Genomic DNA, 19685 nt, shown 5'->3' on the forward strand with positions numbered 1-19685 from the left:
AGGGATTTCTGGCACGGGAGAAGCGAGCCCGTCTTGGGGGGTGAAAGGTGCTGGCTGTGGCTTTTGCCGTGTGCTGCGAGGTGGTTGAGGCTCTGTACGTGGGGTTGCTGGGGAGTGAGTGTTGTGTACTGAGTTCGCATCCTGCCTGCGCTGCGGGTAACGGTCACGTGCAGACGAGGCCTTTGTCCTGTGCCTGACTGCTTTTTTTAAAATTTATTTTTAGGTGCTCTCTGGCTTCCTCTTCCTCCTGCGCTGCGCTGCACTCCCTCTTTCTAACTCCCTCTTCTAGGATTGCTTTTTGAACAATCAGTTCCTCCTTAAACCCATTTTTGCAGGCCTTTGTCTGCGCTTGGGAGCTGGCCCAGTTTAGCATTAGCAGCTGCTGGCTCCTTCTGGGTAAGCAAGAACAAATAAAGGTTTACACTGAATGAATCATTTGAGCCTTATCTGTCTTTCAAATTCGGGACAGCTGTACCACTGCTGCATGGAGTCTGCCTGGAGGGCACAGAGCCTCCTCGGCAAAGAACTTCTCCTGCCAGTGGCCGGGGCGTAATGGCTTTGTGCTGCCGAGCCGTGCGCTGCCTCAGTGAATTCTGCGTGCCTCTCCGAGCTTATCCCACGCTTGGTTACGAAGCGCAGCTCTGGAGTAATTCCCTTTCCTTGAAGACTTGCTCCATGCCAGCTTTGCTATAGGCTCCTGCGGAAATTCAGCCTTCGGGATGCTTTGAGTGGTTTGATCACCGTGTGAAAATGCAGACGCTGGCTGCAGAGCATCGCGGTGGGAGCCGCGTCGTGGTGGGAGCCGCGTAGTGGATAAGCTTTGAAGCAGACGGAGCATGGTTTGTGGGGAGCGAGCTGGTGGCATCCTCTTGGGTTCTCCACTTAGGCAAAGGGACACGGCGGAGCGTCAGCACTGCAGGAACCGTGGTGTGGCTTTGCTGGTTTAAGAGGCAGGATTTGTAGATAAGTAGAGTTAGTTGATTTAATAACAGAAACGTGGGAGAAGGGAGGGGAGCAGCAGATAAGCCTTGGGCTCGTGCCTGAAAAGTTTTAATCTGACACTAAGGTGGGGAGTTGGACCAGAGCCAATATTCTGCTGAGATGAACGGGACAGTGTTTTCTCCCCTTCCCTCCTCCTCCTGCTGTCCCCATCTTCTGGCACTCTAGGTTAGACTTGGTTTATCCTCTTGCTCTGCAGAGAGGCACCCTGTCTAACTGTAACGGAGGTCTCGCCAACAGATCCGGCGTTGTTTAGTGGTTCGGAGGAAGTGCTGGCACGGCGAGCCTTGCCCGCCCTCCTGCAGCCTAGTCCTTCTCCCAGCTCGCGTCCTCTGGTCGTCAGAGCTCATCAGAAGAAGAAGCAGGCTTAGACACGTGACACAGCGGTGGCAAACTCCTTGTAACTTCTTGCGATTTCCCTTTTTCTTTTTTTTTTTTTTTTTAAATTCTTCAGAGAATATGTGCTGCAGAGCCTGGCCATCTCTCTGCACCCTCTGCAGACACTGCAGGGAGGTTTGGCTCTGCGGCTGGATAAACCATTTGCCTGTTGCGATGCTGGGAGCCACTGCGCTCTTGCAAACTGGAGGCGGTGGTGGAGCTTCCTTCGTGTGTTCGTAACCTGCTTTCCCAGTTTCTCTCATCCCACGCCCAAGGCCATGTGTTGACACCGAGACAGGGACATGGTGGCTCGGTGGCTTTGATCCTGCAAGAACCATGAGGATATGTTTGTGAGACAGAAATCCATCCTTCCCAGCAGGCCAGGCCTTGGAAGGTGGAGATGGCTCTGCTCTTTGCGTGGTAGCGGTTGCAACCCTTACTGTTGACTCAATAAGAAGAATTAGGGGATTAAAGCAGACCTTGGCTCCTGAGTGCAAGGGCTCTCGGCACTTTCACTCCTCTACAGAAGATCTGCAGGCTGTCCTGGCTGCTCAGAGCTGGGCTTGTAGCCCCAGCAGAGTGTATTGACGTGTACAGAGGATTGTGGGTTGTCTGCAAGGTCTTCTCCTGCCTTGGCAGTGACTTCTCTAGGGCTCCCTGGAGCTGGGCTTACCCTGAAGCAATGATGGCCAAGGCTCTTGGGATGCTTGGAAGGTGATTTTAGGACTGAGGTAAGGTCCTGGGTGAGGAACCAAACAGGCAATCATAACAGTGGTGGCAGAATAAAGTTGTGTTGTGGCAGAAGCTGTTTCCTTGGTTCCACGTGAGCTCTTTCCTGCAAACCCTGATGGATAAACTGCATCCCTGTCTTCTCTGGAGCGTGGAGGCACCCAGCGGTGCATGTGACCTGGCCTGGGAGCTCGAGTAGAGTGCGGAGATGCAGGGCTGCGTATCTTGGGTTGGGAAGAATAGCCCAGAGGCTCTTTCCACCTTAAATACGGAATTTTGAAGCGGGGCTCCGGGATGCTGAGATGGGACAGCCATGCTATGCATGGTGAGCTTGGCTATTATCTGTATTTTCATCTGGCCTGGAGGTGGCACATCAAGCTTGGTCGTTGGCAGGAGGCTCTTCTTCCATGCTTTAGTTTCCAGCACGGGAGTGAGACTATGGATGGCTGGACGCAGGGATTCGGTGGGAGAGGGGTCTTTGAAAGGCAAACCTCGCTATTGCGAACACAAAGCCTGGCTCCTGAGACGCAGGGAGGTCTTGCTCTGAGCGCGAAGAGCCGCAGCGTGCCAGAGGAGGAGAGCACAAAGGTGGCACCGAGCGCGTGGTGCTGGAGAAGGGAAAGCCAGGGCGGTGGGACCCAGCAGCCTGGACTCCTCAGCCAATGTAGTTTCTTTATAAAACTGATTTTTTTGCAAAAGCTTCCTATGCATTCAGCTGGCTCTGTAACCCGCCTGTCCGGCCCAGACTGGGGCAGATCGGGGCCAAACCCATGGATCCGTCGCACGGAGGATTTCTGAGGGATACCCCCAGCTAGCCGCCGCGAGCCTGTATCGATTGCCGCTTAACTTCTGGTCTCCCTGCCCGTGTCGGCCAGACTCTTGAGTGCCCCAGTGCAGGGGTAAGCAAACAGGGCTTGTAAAACCCTTACAAAGCCAGGGCTGGAACCTGCTTTTCTAGTATGACAGAGCAGGTCTCAGCCACTCTGCCTCTTTAAAGCAAGTGTACTCAGAGAGGGTTTGGCTTTTCTGCCTATAACTAATTTTTTAGCCATTAGGTAGATGGGGCAAAAGTCCCTGCTGGATTTGTCCAGGCAGCTCATTGCAGAGCCGTTGGAGGTTGTTTGTGTTGCAACACCTTGTCTCGTGCGGTGAGTCCGGCCCTGGCCGTGCACCGGATGCAACGGGCGTGCACGGATGCTGAATGCCCCCTTCCTCATCAGCTGGATGCTCCATAAAGGGAGCAGGAATAATTCGCCTGGATTAAATCACAGGTCTTCTCTCTCCTTCCATCTTCAAGGCTCTGCCGTCGTAAACAGCTGCTTACTGGAGTAGGTAAGTGGAGGCAGCGCGGTCCTGCCAAGCCCTCGTGTCCACAAATGACTAAATCCTGCCTGAAAAGTCAAAGTATGAAAACATTATTTTTTGGTTTTGGCTGAGCCTCGTGGATTGCTGGGATCAAGCCATCTTGGCTGCCTGGTGGGATAGCAGAGCCGCTCCTCAGGATGCTGGCTGGGGCTCTGCCCACCTTGCAGCTGGTGGAGGAGGGTGGAGGAAGGCTGGTGCGGACGTGTCGGGGGGCAGGCGGGGTCCTGGGGCGCAGGGGGGTGCCTGGGGGCTGCCGCTGTCCCAGCGGTGCTCGGACCAGCCTTACAGCCCGGGATCTGCTAGCAGCACTCTTGCAAAAATTGTTGTGCCCATTGGCAAAGTGCGTTGGCAAGGAGGGCTGGAGGGCGGTGCTGCGGCTGCAAGCCCTCGCAGTTCATAAATAACTGTGGGGGCTGGAGAGCCGGGCCGGTGTCTCATAGAAGAGCTGTCGTGCCAGCCCCTGTGCAAATGCAGCACCTGGCCTGTGTTTTTTGGCTTTTAAGCTAGTTTTTCTCTTGTGTGAACTTCCATGGCGGGGGCCTGCGTGCAGCTGGGGTTTCTGCGTGCTGCCCTCATTTGCTTGCTGCTCCAACATCCCGCGTTGGGACAGTGGCCGGTCGTCACCTGCTTGCAGGCAGCCCTGCCTGCCTGGAGCTGGGTCAGGAGCCTTGCTGAACTGCGCGGTGCATCCGTCACCCTGTCGCAGCCTGGCTGATGGACTCTGCTGTCAGTTCATAGGGAATAGGTGGATATGAGATGCAAGACGCTAATGTTTAATAGGGCACTGCTCTGGGAAAGTGGAGCTCTGAGCAGCTCCATGCTAAAGACTCTTTGTGCATTTTGATGTCTGTTTAATATATGCTGGAGCAGGAGCCTAAGAGGGTGGAGAGCAGTCTGGTAGTAGCCCAGTCTAAGTAGGTGTCCTGGAGCACTCCTGGGACCGTAGATCTCGCTGTCCGAAACATCCAATGTGTCTCAGCTCTGCAGTATAGGCTGCTGCGAGAGCAGGTACCTACAGACTCAGCGGTGCTGCTGAAAGACCCCTGGCTCCGGGCCCCGGCCCAGCAGACACCGCTTCCTTCTCTGAACAGCACAGCAGCTTGTGGGCTGCTTGGCCTGATTGCATCTGTGCTGTGCTTTGAATGCAGGCAGTGATGGACCAGGCAATGCAGAAGCCACTGCGCATCCCTGCCCTTGCTCTGCTTCCTATGCTCCCATCTCCAGCTCCCCAGGCTTTCCCAAGTGTACCCCTCTTCTTCTCCACCCAGAATAGCCCTTGCAAAACTTTGTTTCCCAGTTGGCCAGCAGAGAGAACATAAAATGGATACCTGCTCTCCTCCTCCATAAGCCCTTAGAGATGGTTCGTGCGTCCAGCTGCCTCAGCAAGCGAGACTTGGGATCCACAGGAGCTCAGCACGAGCCCGGACTCCTGCCGTCTGGCTGGGGCTGTAGGGACAGAGCTGAGGGGCCTGTGGTATGGGAGGTGAGAAACCCCGATGGGGAGAGGAGGCAGGCTGCTAGGGAGGTGGCAGTAGCAAGGGGATGTCCAGCCCCACCTCCCAGCGAAGAGGTAGGTGATGTGTTGTTTGCTCTGACACAACTGACTTGCTCATAGCATGGTCTGATGTGATGCATAACTGGGGGACACTCGTGATTTTTCAAATCTCTTCAACTTGGCCAAGTTTATAATCAAACTTTGCATCAAAAGAGGTTGGGAGCCATGCTCTGGGTTGTCCATTTGCAGCTGGAGAGGACAAGCGTGCCTGTGCGTCAAAAGGGCAAGCTCGAAGCTGGACTCTGCCAGCTGGTCAGAGATGGTGGTGGGGATGGACCGTCCCTTTGCGTCTCATCTTCCTTGCTTGCTCCACAGGCATGGCTTGCAGGGGCTGAGGCAGCAGACTGTGGGCAGTCTGGGATTGCTGCTGGTGGAGACAGAGGTAGAACTTGGCTTCAAAGGCTGTATCTGCTCGGTCTGGGTCAAGCAGAGCAGCAGCAGGCCTGTGACGCTTGTCTGCTCCCAATGACTCTTGGTGTCTGTTCCCTGCCTCCCCAAATGAAGCCGTCCTCCAAAGAGCAACCTCCATCGCCGCTTGCAGGACCTAACCCTTCTGAAAGACTCTGCAGTGTCTGGATGAAGATAAGGGTAGGGTTTAAGGCCAAAAATTAGGAGAATTTCCTGCTGCTAGAGATGGAGCCCAAATAATGCTGATGTAGGGCTTCGACTCCCATCTGCAGCCTCCCCGGGCTCCCAGGGGAAGCCGACCTGATTCCCAGCTTGCTGGGATCTCCCAGCTCATGCCTACTGGCAGGGTCGTTGCCCCACTGGATCTATAGGTGGTTTGTGCGTATGGATCCCCGGTTCTTGGTCTGTCTTTCACATTCATGGCAGCACGATTCCCAGGTACGCGGAGCCGCCGACATGCCGCATCCTCCTGCGGTAGGACAGAGCCTGGCAGCTGAGACACCCCTTCTGCGTGGCCAGGCTCAGTGGTGAGACGCTGGTATGCAAGATGTAAACTCAATACCAAAGTTTAGATTACAGCCCTGTGAAAAACATCAGCTCCCCTAAATGGAGCCCAGATGGTGGCGGAAGCTGTGCAACGCATCGAAGCCGAGGGCCAGGAATTGCAGGAACCGTGTGAGCAAAGGGCCCGGGGCTGTGGGGGAGGGAGGGGAAGGGAGGCAGGGTTACAGCTCACGTAGGCTGCAAGCCGGCCGTTGGCCACTGCCGTCTGCATCAGGGGTCAATTCCTAAACCAGGCCGGTTAATCCACCTCGCCCCCTTAAAAACAACTTTGGACGACGAATGTCTCCTGAGTTGCATCACTGTAAATGCAGCATTTCCAAAGCTGAGGTTTCCCACAGCCCGTGACAGCTGAATTTGCGGGCGTAAGAGGCCAAGGGCTCTTGGGCAAATTAGAGGAGACCGGGTAGATCTGAGGCAACGAATACACAAGCTGTGTTCGGTCGGAAGCTCTGCCAAAAGAGGAGTTTCCCAGCTTCCCCATTTCAGCAGGTTCAGAGCCGCTGAGCCGAGGAGGGGGTCGAGTGTGCACGGGGAGAGCCTGGAGACGGAGCTGTGTTTTGGGTAAGATGAACGCCAACGCGCGCCCCAGCAGCCGGGCGATTGCACAGGCGAGCGCAGGCTACGGGGAGGCTGACCGTGACTCAATATCCTGGTGTTGTGAAAAAAGCAAACGTCCCCGGGCACCACCGAGAGCGCTGTCTGGGAGGCTGGGAGCCATCCTTCCCCCCACTGCGCTGCCGGAGCCTCTGCCACAGCTTGTTCTGGGTGTTTTGGAAAGTTGTGGAGCGATGGAGGGGTGCCAGAGGGACCACAGAGCACGTGTGGTAGGGCTGGACCCCGTGAAGCCAAGCAATGCCAGTGCATGCACAGGAGACTGAGTCTCCAAATGATGCCGCGGCGATGTGAGAGCAAGTTATTCCCTTCCCAGTCCGGGCGATGGCCGTGGACTGCAGCAGGCAGACCTCTCTGGGCCCGGAGAGGTCCTGGATGTGCTGGGAGGTTTCTCTGGTGGGTTTGGCCGAGTTAATTGTCCCCTCTCTGAACTAGAGGGCTGGGGTGAGGTGACGAAGAGATGAGGCATTTACATAGAAATGGGGCTCTTCCTGAGGTTGTTCTGTCAAGAGAAGTTGTGGGGAGACCCCAAACACGTCCAGATGGGATCAGCGCTCTCCTCCATTAGGGCCCCACCATCCCTCCTTCCTCCCTGCTCTGCCCTTCCCACGTCTCCCTCCCTTCCCCTCCTTGTAAGAGCTGCTGCATTTTCCAGTGCCACCTGCTTGGGTGGTAAAAAGGGGACTGGGGCTGAGCTAGGGAGAGGGCAAGAGGGATGGAGAGGAGCGGGAGTGCTCCTGTGGGCCCCAGCACCGCTGCCGGCAGCCGGGGAGCCGAGGCCGGTGCAGGTACCAAACCATGGGGCCTGCGGGTAAGCTCGCCCACGCGGCGTTCGCCTCGGAGGAAGGCCCACATCCCTCGAGATAGAGTGTGTGCAAGAGCAACACACCCCTCCCCTCGGAGATAAGTTTGTGTGCAGACACAGCCCGGAGATAAACACCCAGGAAGGCAAACATCCAAGTCGTACACCTGTACGGACACGGAGCACCTGCACGCACCCGCCGTGCGGCTGTGCCCGTCCTCCCGGGGTGGCACGGCTGAGCCAGGCGGGTGTTCGGCACTTGCCAGGCCAGCACTGGACCTGGTTTTGTGCTAGAAAATCACGTGTAGGGCTGTGCGGTGCCCCAAAATCTGGGGATGCTCAGGGAGAGGGAACAGGCAGAGTTTGGTGTCATCTGCGGGCTGAGCTGGCTGCAGCTTTCAACGATGCTCAGAGCATCTTTCTGCTCAGCCCCCAAAATGCTGTTACACCCCAGGGTTTTGCGTGCCTGGAGGATGCTGTCATCTTTAGGCTATGAATTCAGTTTTCCAGTAGCTCTCAGGTAGCCTCCATGTGCGATACGGAGCCTTAAAAAGTTCCTTTAAATTGCAGGAAAGGTTTTTGTTAAAATCCTTGTGTTTCTCGGAGAAGTTGTGAATTTGGCACAAATGAAACCGTCGCTCGCGTGGCCTTGTCACACTGGGAATGCTTCGTGGGGGATTTCAACACGTGTTTCGGGGACTCTGCTTTCTGGCTGCTGTAAAGGGAGCCGAACCGGTCGTCTGGGCTTCACTTAGGTTCGGGGGAGAGCAGATCCACGCAGCCGACAGAGCTGCCACTCATTTCTTAGGAGCTGCATGCGAGATTGGTTTAACTCCCTGAGTTTTAGGTGTCTGCAGTGATGGCATTTACATCTGAGCCTGAACCACATGTTGCCGCGCTCCGGGCAGGCGGAAGAGCTGCTGGGGCAGACAAACCGCACCGTTTTAGGATGTCCATGACGGGATTATTGCTGGTGTCTCTGCAGCCAGCTCAGACATCTGCACTGAAATGTCGACTCTGGCAGATGAATCACAGCTGTAGCTGGTGGATTTGGATCCTACCCTGAAGTCAGACTCCGGAGTTTTATTTTTCAGGACTGACTGGGAAATAGTTAGGGCACCATCACGTATATCCCAGATGAGATAAGGGGGACTGGGGAGTTCTGGTGATGGTCAGCCCTGCGTGTGCTGTCTGCAGACACCTCCCAGCAAATCCTGCGGAGGCCATTTCTGCCCCCCCTGCTTGCCATGCTAATTGTAGGGGCTCTTGAGACATGCTTTGGCACTTCAGTTGCGCCATGTGGTTACTCTGATTAAAATAAATACCAATAGCGGGTTGTAACCAAGCCGGGGGGTGGTGGTTCTGTGTCTCGTCTGTCGCTGAGAGAGCTTGCTGCAATGCACCCCCAGTTCTGGGGCGAGCAGCAACCTGAGGAGCCCTGTGCTGACAGGTACAAGCCTTGCAGAGTCAGGGAGCTAGACATCAGCTCTGTGCTTCTTGTCATCTTTGTAAATACCGCAGGTGAATGTTAACCTTCTTCCTTGGGAGGATGAGCTAGTCTTCAGACTGTGGAGACTGGGAGCACTGTATTGGTGGTCTGTAGCTGCAAAGTGCTCCTGATGTGGATGCAGCCAAGCAGTAAAGATGTGCCTGCAGCTTGTCTCTACCGGGCATCCTTTGCTCTCTGTCTCCCTACGCGTGTGGGGCTGCATGTGTACTTCTTGCTGGCTTTGCTAGTAGAGGTTTATTTGTCATGGATCAAGAGCGTTCATATCCGTGAGCAGGAACCGAGCTGTCAGGAGAGAGACGGTGCTGGTCCCGCTCAGGCAATGCCATGGTGGCTGTGCTCCGAGTCCTCAAAAATAACTGAACAGGGTTGAAGGCTCCACCGAGTCTGTGCTTCTTGAGTGATGCCAAGAAGCATCAAGTAGGAGTGAGGAGACGTCATCGCCTCTGTAGCTCGTGACTCTTGAGTGGTCTTAATGCTGTGGCCAGCGCTGTACTGTCTACTTCAGAAAGGGCAGTGACTCAATGGAAAAGACTCAAAACTACAAAAATGTAGGATCTGCTTTGCAGGGAGAGATGGTGATGAAGCTCAGGCTGGTTATCTCGGCAAAGGAGGCTCGAGGCATCAGCTCCTTTGGCTGATGGACCAAAACAATGATGTGTTGGAGGCAGAGGTTAGCTTGCGGTTTCCGTGTTGGCCCTGTCCGTCTTATGTGAACAATCCTAGCAATGCCACATCTGATCTCTTCTCGTGTCAAATCACAGCAGAAGGGAGTCCCTGGGGAAATGTCTGGAGTCTGCTCCTTCCCTGGCCAAAGATCTTCAAGTCTTGTTTGCAGTTCCCGTCAGTTTTATTGGCTGCCTTTTTTGTTTGTGTTTTGAGGTGTGGATTTGTAACAGTGATGATGACAAACCCTTGAAAGATCTGTCAAGATCAAGGAACTGGGAGGATTTTTTTTATTTTTTTTTTCCTTGGTGGGACCTTGCTGTCAGGCTTGGATGTCTTGTTGGGTCTAGCTTACTCAGGAGTAACTGTGCTGGTTGGGTGGAGGTTCACTCTCTCTTCTGCAGGAGCCCAGACTGGATGATGGCCTGTGACGGCGATGGGAACAAGTGATAGCACTTGGCTGCTTCCCTGCTGGAGAGGTTGGGATGCTGGCATGGAGAGGCCGTTTCACACCATGCGGACGTGTCTGGGACAGTGTGCCAAGCGAGTGAAGAAGGTGGAGGGTGTGTCTGAGGAGAAGCCTGGGAGGGGTGCAGGGTGTAGGATGGGGTGCTGGCACATCTGGAGGTGGGACGGAGAAACTTGCAGAAGGATTTGTGGGCTAGGCCTGGTTTGAGCTTGGGTGTGTGCTGTATCTGCACAAATCTGCATGTCTTCCCTTCTGCCGTCTTATCTTCTGGCTCGGTGGGGGAGGCCTCCCAGCAGTGCTGCCTGCCGGAGGAGATCCTTGCCAAACCCCACGGCTTTCCCCTCTGCCCAAGTGGCTTCCATGTTCATCTCCTTGCAGCAGCTCTTCCGCGTTCCTGACCCTGGAATGAGAGATGTGACTTTGCCAGAGCTCACCCACCTACCGACCAGTCTGATACCAGTAGCCCAGTTCAGAAGAGAGGTTCCCAGTTACATGCCGCTGGTTGCTTTTCTGATGTACTTAGCATTAGCATACAGATCTCCCAGTTGGAGAGATAGGGATACTCCAAATAAAGATCTCGCAGCAGGCTCTGGGATGAGCAAAGCTCCATAAGTGGCATCTCATTACAAAACCTGGTGGTTTTATTTTGTCAGAATATCTAAATTAATGGCAGAAAGGCTATGGCTTACGTGACTTTGAGGTGAGGGTTTGGTCACGGGTGAATAGTTTCCAGCAGATTTGTGTTTTAGGAAGCCATTTGACACGTTGTCTTCAAGAGTCTCAGCTGAAGAGTGCTCCGAAATTGCCGTGGCTGATGTGGGAAGCAGGAGACCTGGCTGAGAGCAGCGAGTGGCGCCGCACGGCGCCTACGGTCACGCGAAGGGGACGGCGGTGTCTTAGTGAGAGCTGGTGTTTGCAGCTCCTCCGTGTCTCACACTGAACAAGAAAAAGGTTAGGAACTTTATGGCAGGGAATAGAAGTCACAACCCAAAGGTCTGGCTGGGAGTTGTGGCTTTCATGCAGGAAAAAAAGAGCTCTACAAGGCACAGACTAAGAAGGGAACTGGATTTGGGGCTGGGGTTGGTGGGTTTAAGCCTGGAGCGGGGCAGGGGGGTTGCAGGAGGGGTTTGTACAGCTCGGGGCCGTCTGTGCTGCTGGTGCACCCGCTCCTGGGTCAGGCTTCAGCTCTGGCAGGGCTCTGCTGAAAGGGGAGGCCAAACAGCTGGGAGAGGAGGTGAAGCTGGCAGAAATGAGGCCTGCAGGAGCTGATTTATCTGGGAAGATTAAAATGCTTTTTATCTAGCTGAAATCATGGTCTCTGTCTGGGCTGTGCAAGGCAGGGGCTGTGCTTGCTTGCTGTTAGCTCCAGATCCCTGCCGCTCGCTGTAGGAGAGTCTCCTGCTGCAGCTCTGCCAGATCAGGAATTTACCCAGGCGTTGCTCCATGGCTGTCTGCAGCAGAGATGGGGATCGGTAAAAGCAGCCGCAGCACCACCGGGGCCAGTCCCCCCTTCCCTTTGGGTGCTTGCTGACCCGCATGTGCGGGCTCGCCGGAGCCGAGCGAGCTGGCTGTGCCCTGAGCCTGTCCCTGGGCTCCCAGCTTGCCGGTTTTTTTCTCCAGCAGCAGCCACATGCCCTTTCCACAGCCCACACAGTTTTTCTTGGGCTGCGGGAGCCCTGGCAGCAGGATATCAGAGCAGACTTCCCTGCCAGGGCTCCGAGGGTGGATAGACCAGCTTTTCTCCTTCCCTTATCACCTTAAGCTTCAGGAGCGGGGAAGCCGCTGCAACAGCTGCCGAGCCGCAGAAGAGTTTTTTGGGTTTGGCAGCAAAGGGAGAACATCAGGAGTTGTGATGGCTGCAGAGGGACCACCTAAGAGACCATGGGAGGCTGGCAGCAAGCACGGCCGAGCAAAGGGATGGCAACTGATGTTGAAACTTCTGGAAAGGGGAGAGTTGTTGCTGTAGAGGGAGGAAAAATAATATGGAAGCATGGGAATGGCTTGCCACTAGATGGAGTGAATGGTCTTATGGGGATTTATCTTCAGCCTCTGGCAAGTTCAGTCCAGGACCTTTGCAGTGGGAATAGGTCCCTTCTTCCTCAAACTGCTGGACTTGACTTTGGGGACCTGAGTCGAGCTGGCCATCAGCGTCTCCTCCAGCACTGCTGAGGTGTGCGTGGCGCGGTGGCCCGGGCTGTCACCACCCGCTGGGCGCAGGGCAGAAGAGTCGCCTCCAGATATTGCGGGCACAGAAATGGAATCCTTGAGCTCTCGGAGCCCATGTCCTTCAGCAGAAGCGCAGTTTGGGACTCTTCAGGGTGAGCGTTTCTGTGTGTGAGTATGGAAGATGCAGGAGTTGTGCAGTGAAAGAACATCTTTTCCAGCCTTGATGGAGGGAGCAGTGGAGCTGGTCCTCCTGGGGCTTTGGGTAGGGGCAGTAGCCTCTTGGGAAAGCACCTGTGCAAGAGCTGGAAGCGTTGCCATCGTGCTTAGTGCAGCTTTGCAGCAGGACCTTGAGGAAGAGCTAACTGCTGATCTCTAGAGCTGTGGTGCTGGCCCCGCGGCCAGCCCTGGGGAGCTGATGACTAGCAGCAGGGGACCCCCATGTCCCCTCCTGTTCTCCCACCTCTTGCTGTTGGCAGCGGAGGCTGCAGACCCCATCAGGAATGACGCAGTGCTGCAAAAGGAGATTGACATAGGAAAACCTTGGGCTGTCCCTCTCCGGTGCCGGCTGCGAGCGTAAGGAGTCCCTGCAGCAGCAGCAGCAGCTCCTCGGTGACGCGAGCGCCGGCGCAGTGGTCCGTCGGGGTGAGATGCAGCGTTCTTCCCCCCGCCCGTGCACCAGGGGAGGGGTGAGCTACAGCAACAAAAATGCGCCCTTCCACTTGGGTGACTGCTCCCAGTTAGAGATGAAAACATTTGTTCCTGAAATTGGAGTCATTCCTGGGATTGCAACACCCAGGCTGTGTTTCCAATTAATCTGCTGAAGTCGTCATGCATTTCCAAGTGCATTGGCTCAGCAGAGAGAAATCTGGCATTGCCTTTGCGCCGAGATGCCAGCTGAGATGTGCGTGGTGTTAAATGAGGAGAGAAGGGCCCCGGCGGGCTGGCCCACCGGCACCTGGCATGGGATGGTGAAGGGGCACCGGGCAGCTCCGGGACGGCGGGGGCGATGTGGCAGAGGGCAGAGCAGCCTCCTCCTGGGAATGAAAACGCTTGAAATAGTTGTTGAATTACTGTCGGGTTTTTCCTGACTGGTTTCCTTCTGTTTCTGGGTGTGTGTTTTGTTTTGGGGAGAAGGGGAGGGGGGTGAAGTGAGTTATGCTTGGTCTATTCGCTGCGTCTGCGGGAGTGTATTTACAGCCTCGCTGCCTTAGCGGTGATGAGTGGGAGCCATTTGCCGTGTGTTGGGGATGACGGTGTGACCTCCCAGCCCCAGCCTCCTCCCAGGCCCTCCCGCAGGGCGCTCCTGCCCCCGGCGAGGCGGGTGAAGGCTGGAAGCCGGAGGCTGTTTTGTTTGGGAGTTGAGCGATCCCTTAAGCACCTCTCTAGAGAGCCGCTGGAAGGACAGACGTGCCCTTGCCGATGGTTTTCTCTCCCTCCTAGGGCTGCTTTTGCAGAAGCCAGGGTTCCCGCCTGGAGCTGGAAGTGACCCGACACATTCCTCTCATCTCCCGTGTGGTTTCCTGAGAAATGAAATTGGATCGAGAGCTGGGTCCCAGCTGGGTGGGAGCGGTCCAGTGTGTTAGCACAAACACTCATGGAAAGGCCGAGCTTGCGTAGAAATCTTCCCTTTCCAAGAATGAGGTTCAGGCTGAGGGCCCCCTCCCTCCGGAGTCAGCAGGGATGACGCCGGGAGCAGGGAAGGGGGGACAGGGAAGCTCAGCAGGTTTCCTGCCACCGAGGTCACCGGTGGCTTTTCCCTTTAGGGGGAAGCATGCAAACTGCTTTTGCAAAAGGAGCATGCAAACTGCTTTTACCTGTTGGGAACCGGAGCTGGGATGGAGAGTCCGGCTGCCTCCGGCTCCCTGCTCTGCGGAGCCCCTCTCCCCATGCCGTAGGGATGGCGTTCCCCACTTCCCTGCAGCAATGCTTCATCTAGAGCTGGAAAGCATTAAGCGAGGATGGTGATGAGACCACTCCCAAATTGGATCACGCTTGCTTTCCCATCTGCGAGGGCAGCACCGGGGCAGCGTGTTCTGCTGTGGGAGTGTCGTGCAAGCCTGCGCACCCTTCTCGGAGGCCAGCGCAGGCAGGCGGCCTGCGGCAGATGCGTAAAAGCCTGAAAAAAAAAAAAAAAAAAAAACAGGGAAGCGAGGAGAGGAGGGGAAAGGCAAGTTTACCACTGGTGTTTAATGCCGCAGTGCGTCAATATAATGAATACTCTTAAAGATGTTGTCCTAACTTCCCAAGTTATTTGCTCCAGAAATAGAGCTTTCCTATGTGTCTGTATTAGAGTAAGTCTCTGTTGCATAGATTTTTAACAGCAAGCACGTAATCTTTCTGTATTTGCTTGCAGGACAATAATGCTGATGCTTTCTATTTTCTATTTTTTCTATTTTTAACACATCAGCAGGGCAAAAATGCACTTGGGAACCTTCAGGGAGCAGAGCAGCTCTGCTCGTAGTGCTGCCTGCACGGCCGGGCTTTGGGAGCGACGCCGGCAGCTCAGCAAGCAGCCTGGGCTTTGGGAGTGCCTGGCCCCACTTTTTGGCAGGTAAAGAGACGCCAGTCTGCACAGGGCCTGTCTCCCTGCTCCGGTGGGCTCAGAGGAGCCCGTGCTTCAGGGTCAAGGGCTGGGCAGTGATGGGGAGGAGCAGGGATGCGTGGCATTGTCCATCCTCTTCCTCCTGTTTCTCTCCCTGCTGTGGCCCTTCGAGGCTGCGGAGGCGGTGGGGAGTGCTGAAGGGTTTGTGGGTCTGGCTGTGCTGCTGACACTGTGACACTTACTTGGGTGGTGCCAGTGTTGAAATCCCACCTCAGGTCCTAAAAGCATCTCAAGCCTTTTATGTATATGGTTTGTTCGTTTTTTGTTTTGCTTTTTTTTTTAAAAAAACAGTTTCTGTCACCACCTTGATTGTGAAAAAGGGCTGCAAGCGATAACCTGCAAATCCCTCCAGAACGGGAGGTGAATAACAAAACTGGCACCGACTTGAGTTGCAATCCCAAGTTTGGGGACTGGTTCATAACTTTGAGTGGTTCTGCCCTGGCCGGGTCCTCCTGCCACCCTCATCTGCTCAAGCTAGCTGCCGTCAGCAGCCGTCCTCCGGCAGGACGGGCTTGCGTTGGTCCTTGCAGGGTTTTCCGGCTGCTGACGTGTGTGCTGGAGGAGCCTGAACACGTGCACCTCCCATTTGGAGGAGAAAATAGGAATTTAGGGTGGGACTTGCTCCCTGGGGGCTTTGTTTCACCCTCCGGGCTGGGTCCAGAGAAAGTGTCTTCTGTCATCTTGTGTTTTTTTTTTTTTTTTTTTTTTTTTCCCCTGCAGTGGAAAATCCCACCAGTCTCAGGAGTGGATTTTATCACGGTGTTTGCGCCTGTTACAAAGGCTCTGGTTTCCAGCCCCTCTGCGGGACCGTGCACAGCGACCGCCGTGTTTCCACAGCAGCTGGTGGCTGCCAGTGGATTTCGGATTAAATCCGAGACCTGGCCATTACGCCTGCGGGTCCTGGGTGAAGGTGAAGTCTGTGCCTGCGGCCACCCCTCCTGGACGGGGCAGCAGGTTTGCGTTTTGGGGCTGGTCCTTTGGGGCAAGGAGGCAATTGTGGTTTTGCCGTACCGGGCGTGCAGCTGCGCGGGGCTCGGCCCCTGGCTGGGACAATGGCAGGAAGCCGGGAGCCGCGCGCAGCTCCTTGCCGCTGGCCAGGCACCGCATCCTCGTGGAGCCGAGGCTGCCTCCGCCGCCGCTCCTCCCTTGCTATTTCCATCGCATTGTCCGGAGGAGAGGAAGGATGTTTCCAGCCTTCTTCCTTTTTGCCTCAAAGGGATGTGGGGTGGGCGGGGAGGGGAGAGGATTTTTCTCGCTGCCAGTTGTGCAATAGGCACAATTGCTGCTATTCGAAGCACCGTCCCGCTCCGCCCAGGTCAAGGGCTGATGCATCTTGGCCAGAGACATCCCCGAGGTCTCCCCTCCTCTGCAAAGTCTTGGCAGTGGAGATGCATCTCATCCCGTGTCCCCGCTGGCAGCCCGCGGGCTCAGGCGCGTCCTTCTGTGCAAGGCGGGGGCTCGGGGCTCCGTCGGAGGAGATGCTTCTGCAACGTGGCTTTTAGTGGACACGCAGACGTGGCCGGACTTGTGGTGCTCAGCAATGCCGGGGGAGATGCTGCTGCCTCCGCATCCCTTATTACCAGTGGTGGGGCGAGGCTGTCGTGAGGTTGCTGGCGCTCAACATAAGGTATTTTGGGAAGGCGAAGTGGGGTCCTAATGTGATAAACGCCCTGAGCGCCGTGTCGTGGTGGGGCTGCAGGGGCTGGGAGGATAATCCCTGGCCCCTTGGCAGGGATGGTTTCCAGTGCCTCTGAAGGTGGGAGAGGGAATGGGGAAGGTCACCTCTTGCTTTGTGATAGAAAAATATGGCCATGAAAGAGGGTTCTGGCTTTTTTGGGGGTGTTTTTAGTTCTTCATCTTGTGGACAGGGCTCTGATGATGACAAAGAAATGCTGCAAAATCCTTCCTGTGTTTTTTGCACAGCTCCGACTGCTGTGGCCGTGCAAAGTCAAGGCTCCTCGCTGCGCCAGGGGAGGCCGGGCTCCCACGTGCCAGGAAGTGAAAGCAGAATTAATTAAGATGGGAAATGATGTTAATTTGCTCCAGCTAAATCCCTTTAGCACCAGTAAACCCCAAACATTTGAAGCAAAGATCTTGGTCAGAGCGCAGCCACACCTCTCCCATCGTTCAGAGGAGAAATCGCCCATGATACATCTCTGAGGCTTGACTGTATGGGAGAGTTTTACCAGTTTTACTGGGGTGGTTGTCACTTCCTGGTAGCAGCCAAACGGGGAAAAGCCCATCTCTTACTGAACTGGATCCCAGCTCAGCTGGGCTCACCCTGGGACAGCCACAAGAGCGCAAATTCAAATCTCACGTGTGCTGGCGTTGAGTCTGTCCTGGGACAGCCCCAGGACTTAGCAGCCCTGCTGATTTTTCCATAGGGGAGCAGAAAGCTTTAAGGATCCCTTTTGGCTTTTTTTTTTCCCCCTGTGCTTGTCCCAAAGTGGATCGGGACGCAGCACGGCTGTTTTGTCCTCCTCAAACAGCATCTGCCGTGCGTGGTACCCGTCACGTGCCGTTCTCAGGGACACCCTCCATACCCCGCTTTGGAGCCGCTGAACATTTCTGACAAAGCCCAGGGTCGGGGCCAGCCCGCGTAACCTGCCAGGAATACTGGGAGCTCCCGGATTTCACTGCTGACAGGAGGTGTCCAGCAGTGCCAGGGCGATGGAGCAATTACTTGGCGGCTGTCGGAGCCAGCTCTTTGCATTAGCAAAAAATGTGAATGATCTGCAGGCTTGTAAAAGTACTTTTTGTCCCCGGGGGGTCGGGGTAACGACCTCGCCTGCGTGTCCTCAGCGGTCTAAGCCTTCCTGACATTTTGGCCACGCATGTCCCATTGCGTGTGTTGGTGTTGGCTGCCCTGCGGTGGGGTACACGAAGGAGGAGAGGTTGCGTGGAAGGAGGAGGAGACGCGTGGTTCAGTTGTCTCCTTCCTCCTCCCTGGTTTTGTGGTTGTAGGGAGGCTGTGAGCCTGGAGAACGCAGCAGAACAGCAATTCTTCTGTAAACCAGCTTAGAAGTGGTGCTGGAGGAGCTGGTGCAATGAAATATCACTGAGGCTGAGGCAGAAGGTTTTCCCATTTTTTAAAAATATGAGCCAGCTGGGGTGTAGGCTTCATTATGGCCTATCTTATTGCATGTTCCTGTTTGCAAAGCAGAGAGGGTCTTGTGTTCATTTCCAGCAGCTGCCCCGGCGAAGGGAGTTGGAGCGGGCACGCGTGGAAGCAGGAGCAGTGCTGGCATCGTAGACCATCCTCTCCGCTCCGCTGTGGCTTTTGCTTTGCCGACAAAGACCTCTGCATTTCCACCTGCTGCTGCGTGGGGCCTGGGTGCCAGCCACCTGCCCGAGCCCACGCAAAAGCTCCCTGTTTATTTTGTCTAAAAGCAATATCCCCCAAAGCGGAGTGGGGGGGGGAATACCCACTCTGGCTTAATTGCATTTAATGAGTCTGATGGGGCTGGCTGCCAGCAAGCCGAGGGCTTTGCCAGGGTTCATACTTGCCCGTGAGAACTGCAAGGGTGTGGTGTGCGGCCGCGCCTGGCTTTGCAACCGCTGGGAGAAAAGATCTGAGAGCTCCCGCCACCCTTCGCCACAGTCGTTGTGCCGCTCGCCCGATGCCATCAGCCCAGCCCGCGTTGCAGGGCTCAGCTCTACGGGCGCATTGACCCGCAAGGACTCGGAGGAACGCGATGACATCTATAGGTGAGCGTGCCGAGCGGGTGGGAAATATCCTGTGCAGACATTTCAGGGGTTTTTATAAAGATGGGTTTGTATTAGATACACCTTGAGCATCCTTTTGTCTGGAGCTGGGTGCAGTTCAGCTCCACAGCGTGCCCCCAGCCAGGCGCCGTTGCTTGTTCGATTGTCAAGGAGTTCAGGGTCCTGGACGGGTATGCGATTTTGCCGAGTTGATACCAGGTCTGATCTTGAGAGGGGCCCAGGGCTCCAATCCCAACACGTGCACTGCTTCCTCAGTGTCTGAGGTTAACGCTGCTGTGCTGGGCTCACCGGGGAGTTGTTTGTTTATTTATTTTCCTTTTTTTCCCCATGCTTGAGCAGCTCGGTGGTAGGATTAACCCTGCTTTCTGGGTTAAACACTCTGGGCGGCGTTGGTACATGAGTGTGGAGCGCACACACCCCACCGCACCCTCCGTCCCCACCAGGCGCTTTGGCTGCCTCGGGGCACTCGCGTTCTGCAGCCGTCAGCTGGGAGCTGGCCTGCGTCCTCCGCCGAGGGTTCTCCCTGCTGACTGCTGTTTGCTCCTGCTTTTCCCCGGGCAGGCTCCGGCTGTGTGTAGGACACCGGGTCCTCCTTGCATTTCTTCACCCCCAGCTCTTGCGGAGTCCCAGAAATCCTGCCTGATGACTTGACCGTGCTGTTCCTCATAGCTTTTCCCGCCCAGGTGGCATTCCCCGGTTTCAGCATCGTGGATCTCTTCCCAGCATCTCCCCCATCTGCTTTCCTGCACCAGTGCTAACCCAGATTTACCCCCCAGGGTGGCTGTCACTGGTGTCCCCATGGTGTGGCAGAAGGGCTTGCTGGATCCAGGCACGTTTCAGCCTCCTCTGCGTTAAGGATTTGATGCTTGCGCCTTGCCCCGCTGCACAGATGTCGACTTTGAACCAAAGGCCGTGCTTTCCTAGCTTCTCCATGAGCACCCAGGTATGGGAGGCAGTGCCAGACAGCCCCACAGCGAAGGATACCAAAAGTGTATTTGTGCAGGAAACTGAAAATGTTGCAGCTTCCTTCCTCTGACATAAATAGCTCTCGCCCTAAAACCCGAATCTTTGTTCTGCGTGCTGGTAATCTCTGGCACTGGCTCGAGCGGCCGCTGAGACGGGGTGGGCAATGGTCAG

At 55.6% G+C, this 19685-nt stretch overlaps 1 protein-coding gene across 13 annotated transcripts in view; it reads left to right on the forward strand.

Annotated features, from left to right (window-relative positions):
* The window catches only part of HDAC7 (histone deacetylase 7), a 98157-nt gene that overhangs the window by 48847 nt on the left and 29625 nt on the right, over positions 1 to 19685 (forward strand). Inside the window, exon 1 of one of the 13 annotated variants that reach the window (XM_087771009.1) lies at positions 12294 to 12372. The exons of 10 other annotated variants lie outside the window; for them this stretch is intronic. In XM_087771009.1, coding sequence (XP_087627135.1) covers positions 12309 to 12372 — 64 coding nt within the window. In that variant the 5' untranslated portion in view covers positions 12294 to 12308. Of the gene's footprint in view, positions 1 to 12293; positions 12373 to 16198; positions 16450 to 18502; positions 18531 to 19685 lie in introns of those variants that run through there. 2 more of the 13 variants (XM_087771014.1, XM_087771012.1) reach the window with 2 other exon arrangements.

The sequence above is a fragment of the Nipponia nippon genome, unplaced genomic scaffold, assembly GCF_047370975.1.
Source record: "Nipponia nippon isolate SJK-2023a ecotype South Korea unplaced genomic scaffold, ASM4737097v1 scaffold_35, whole genome shotgun sequence".
In the NCBI taxonomy this organism is placed as follows: Eukaryota; Metazoa; Chordata; class Aves; order Pelecaniformes; family Threskiornithidae; genus Nipponia; species Nipponia nippon.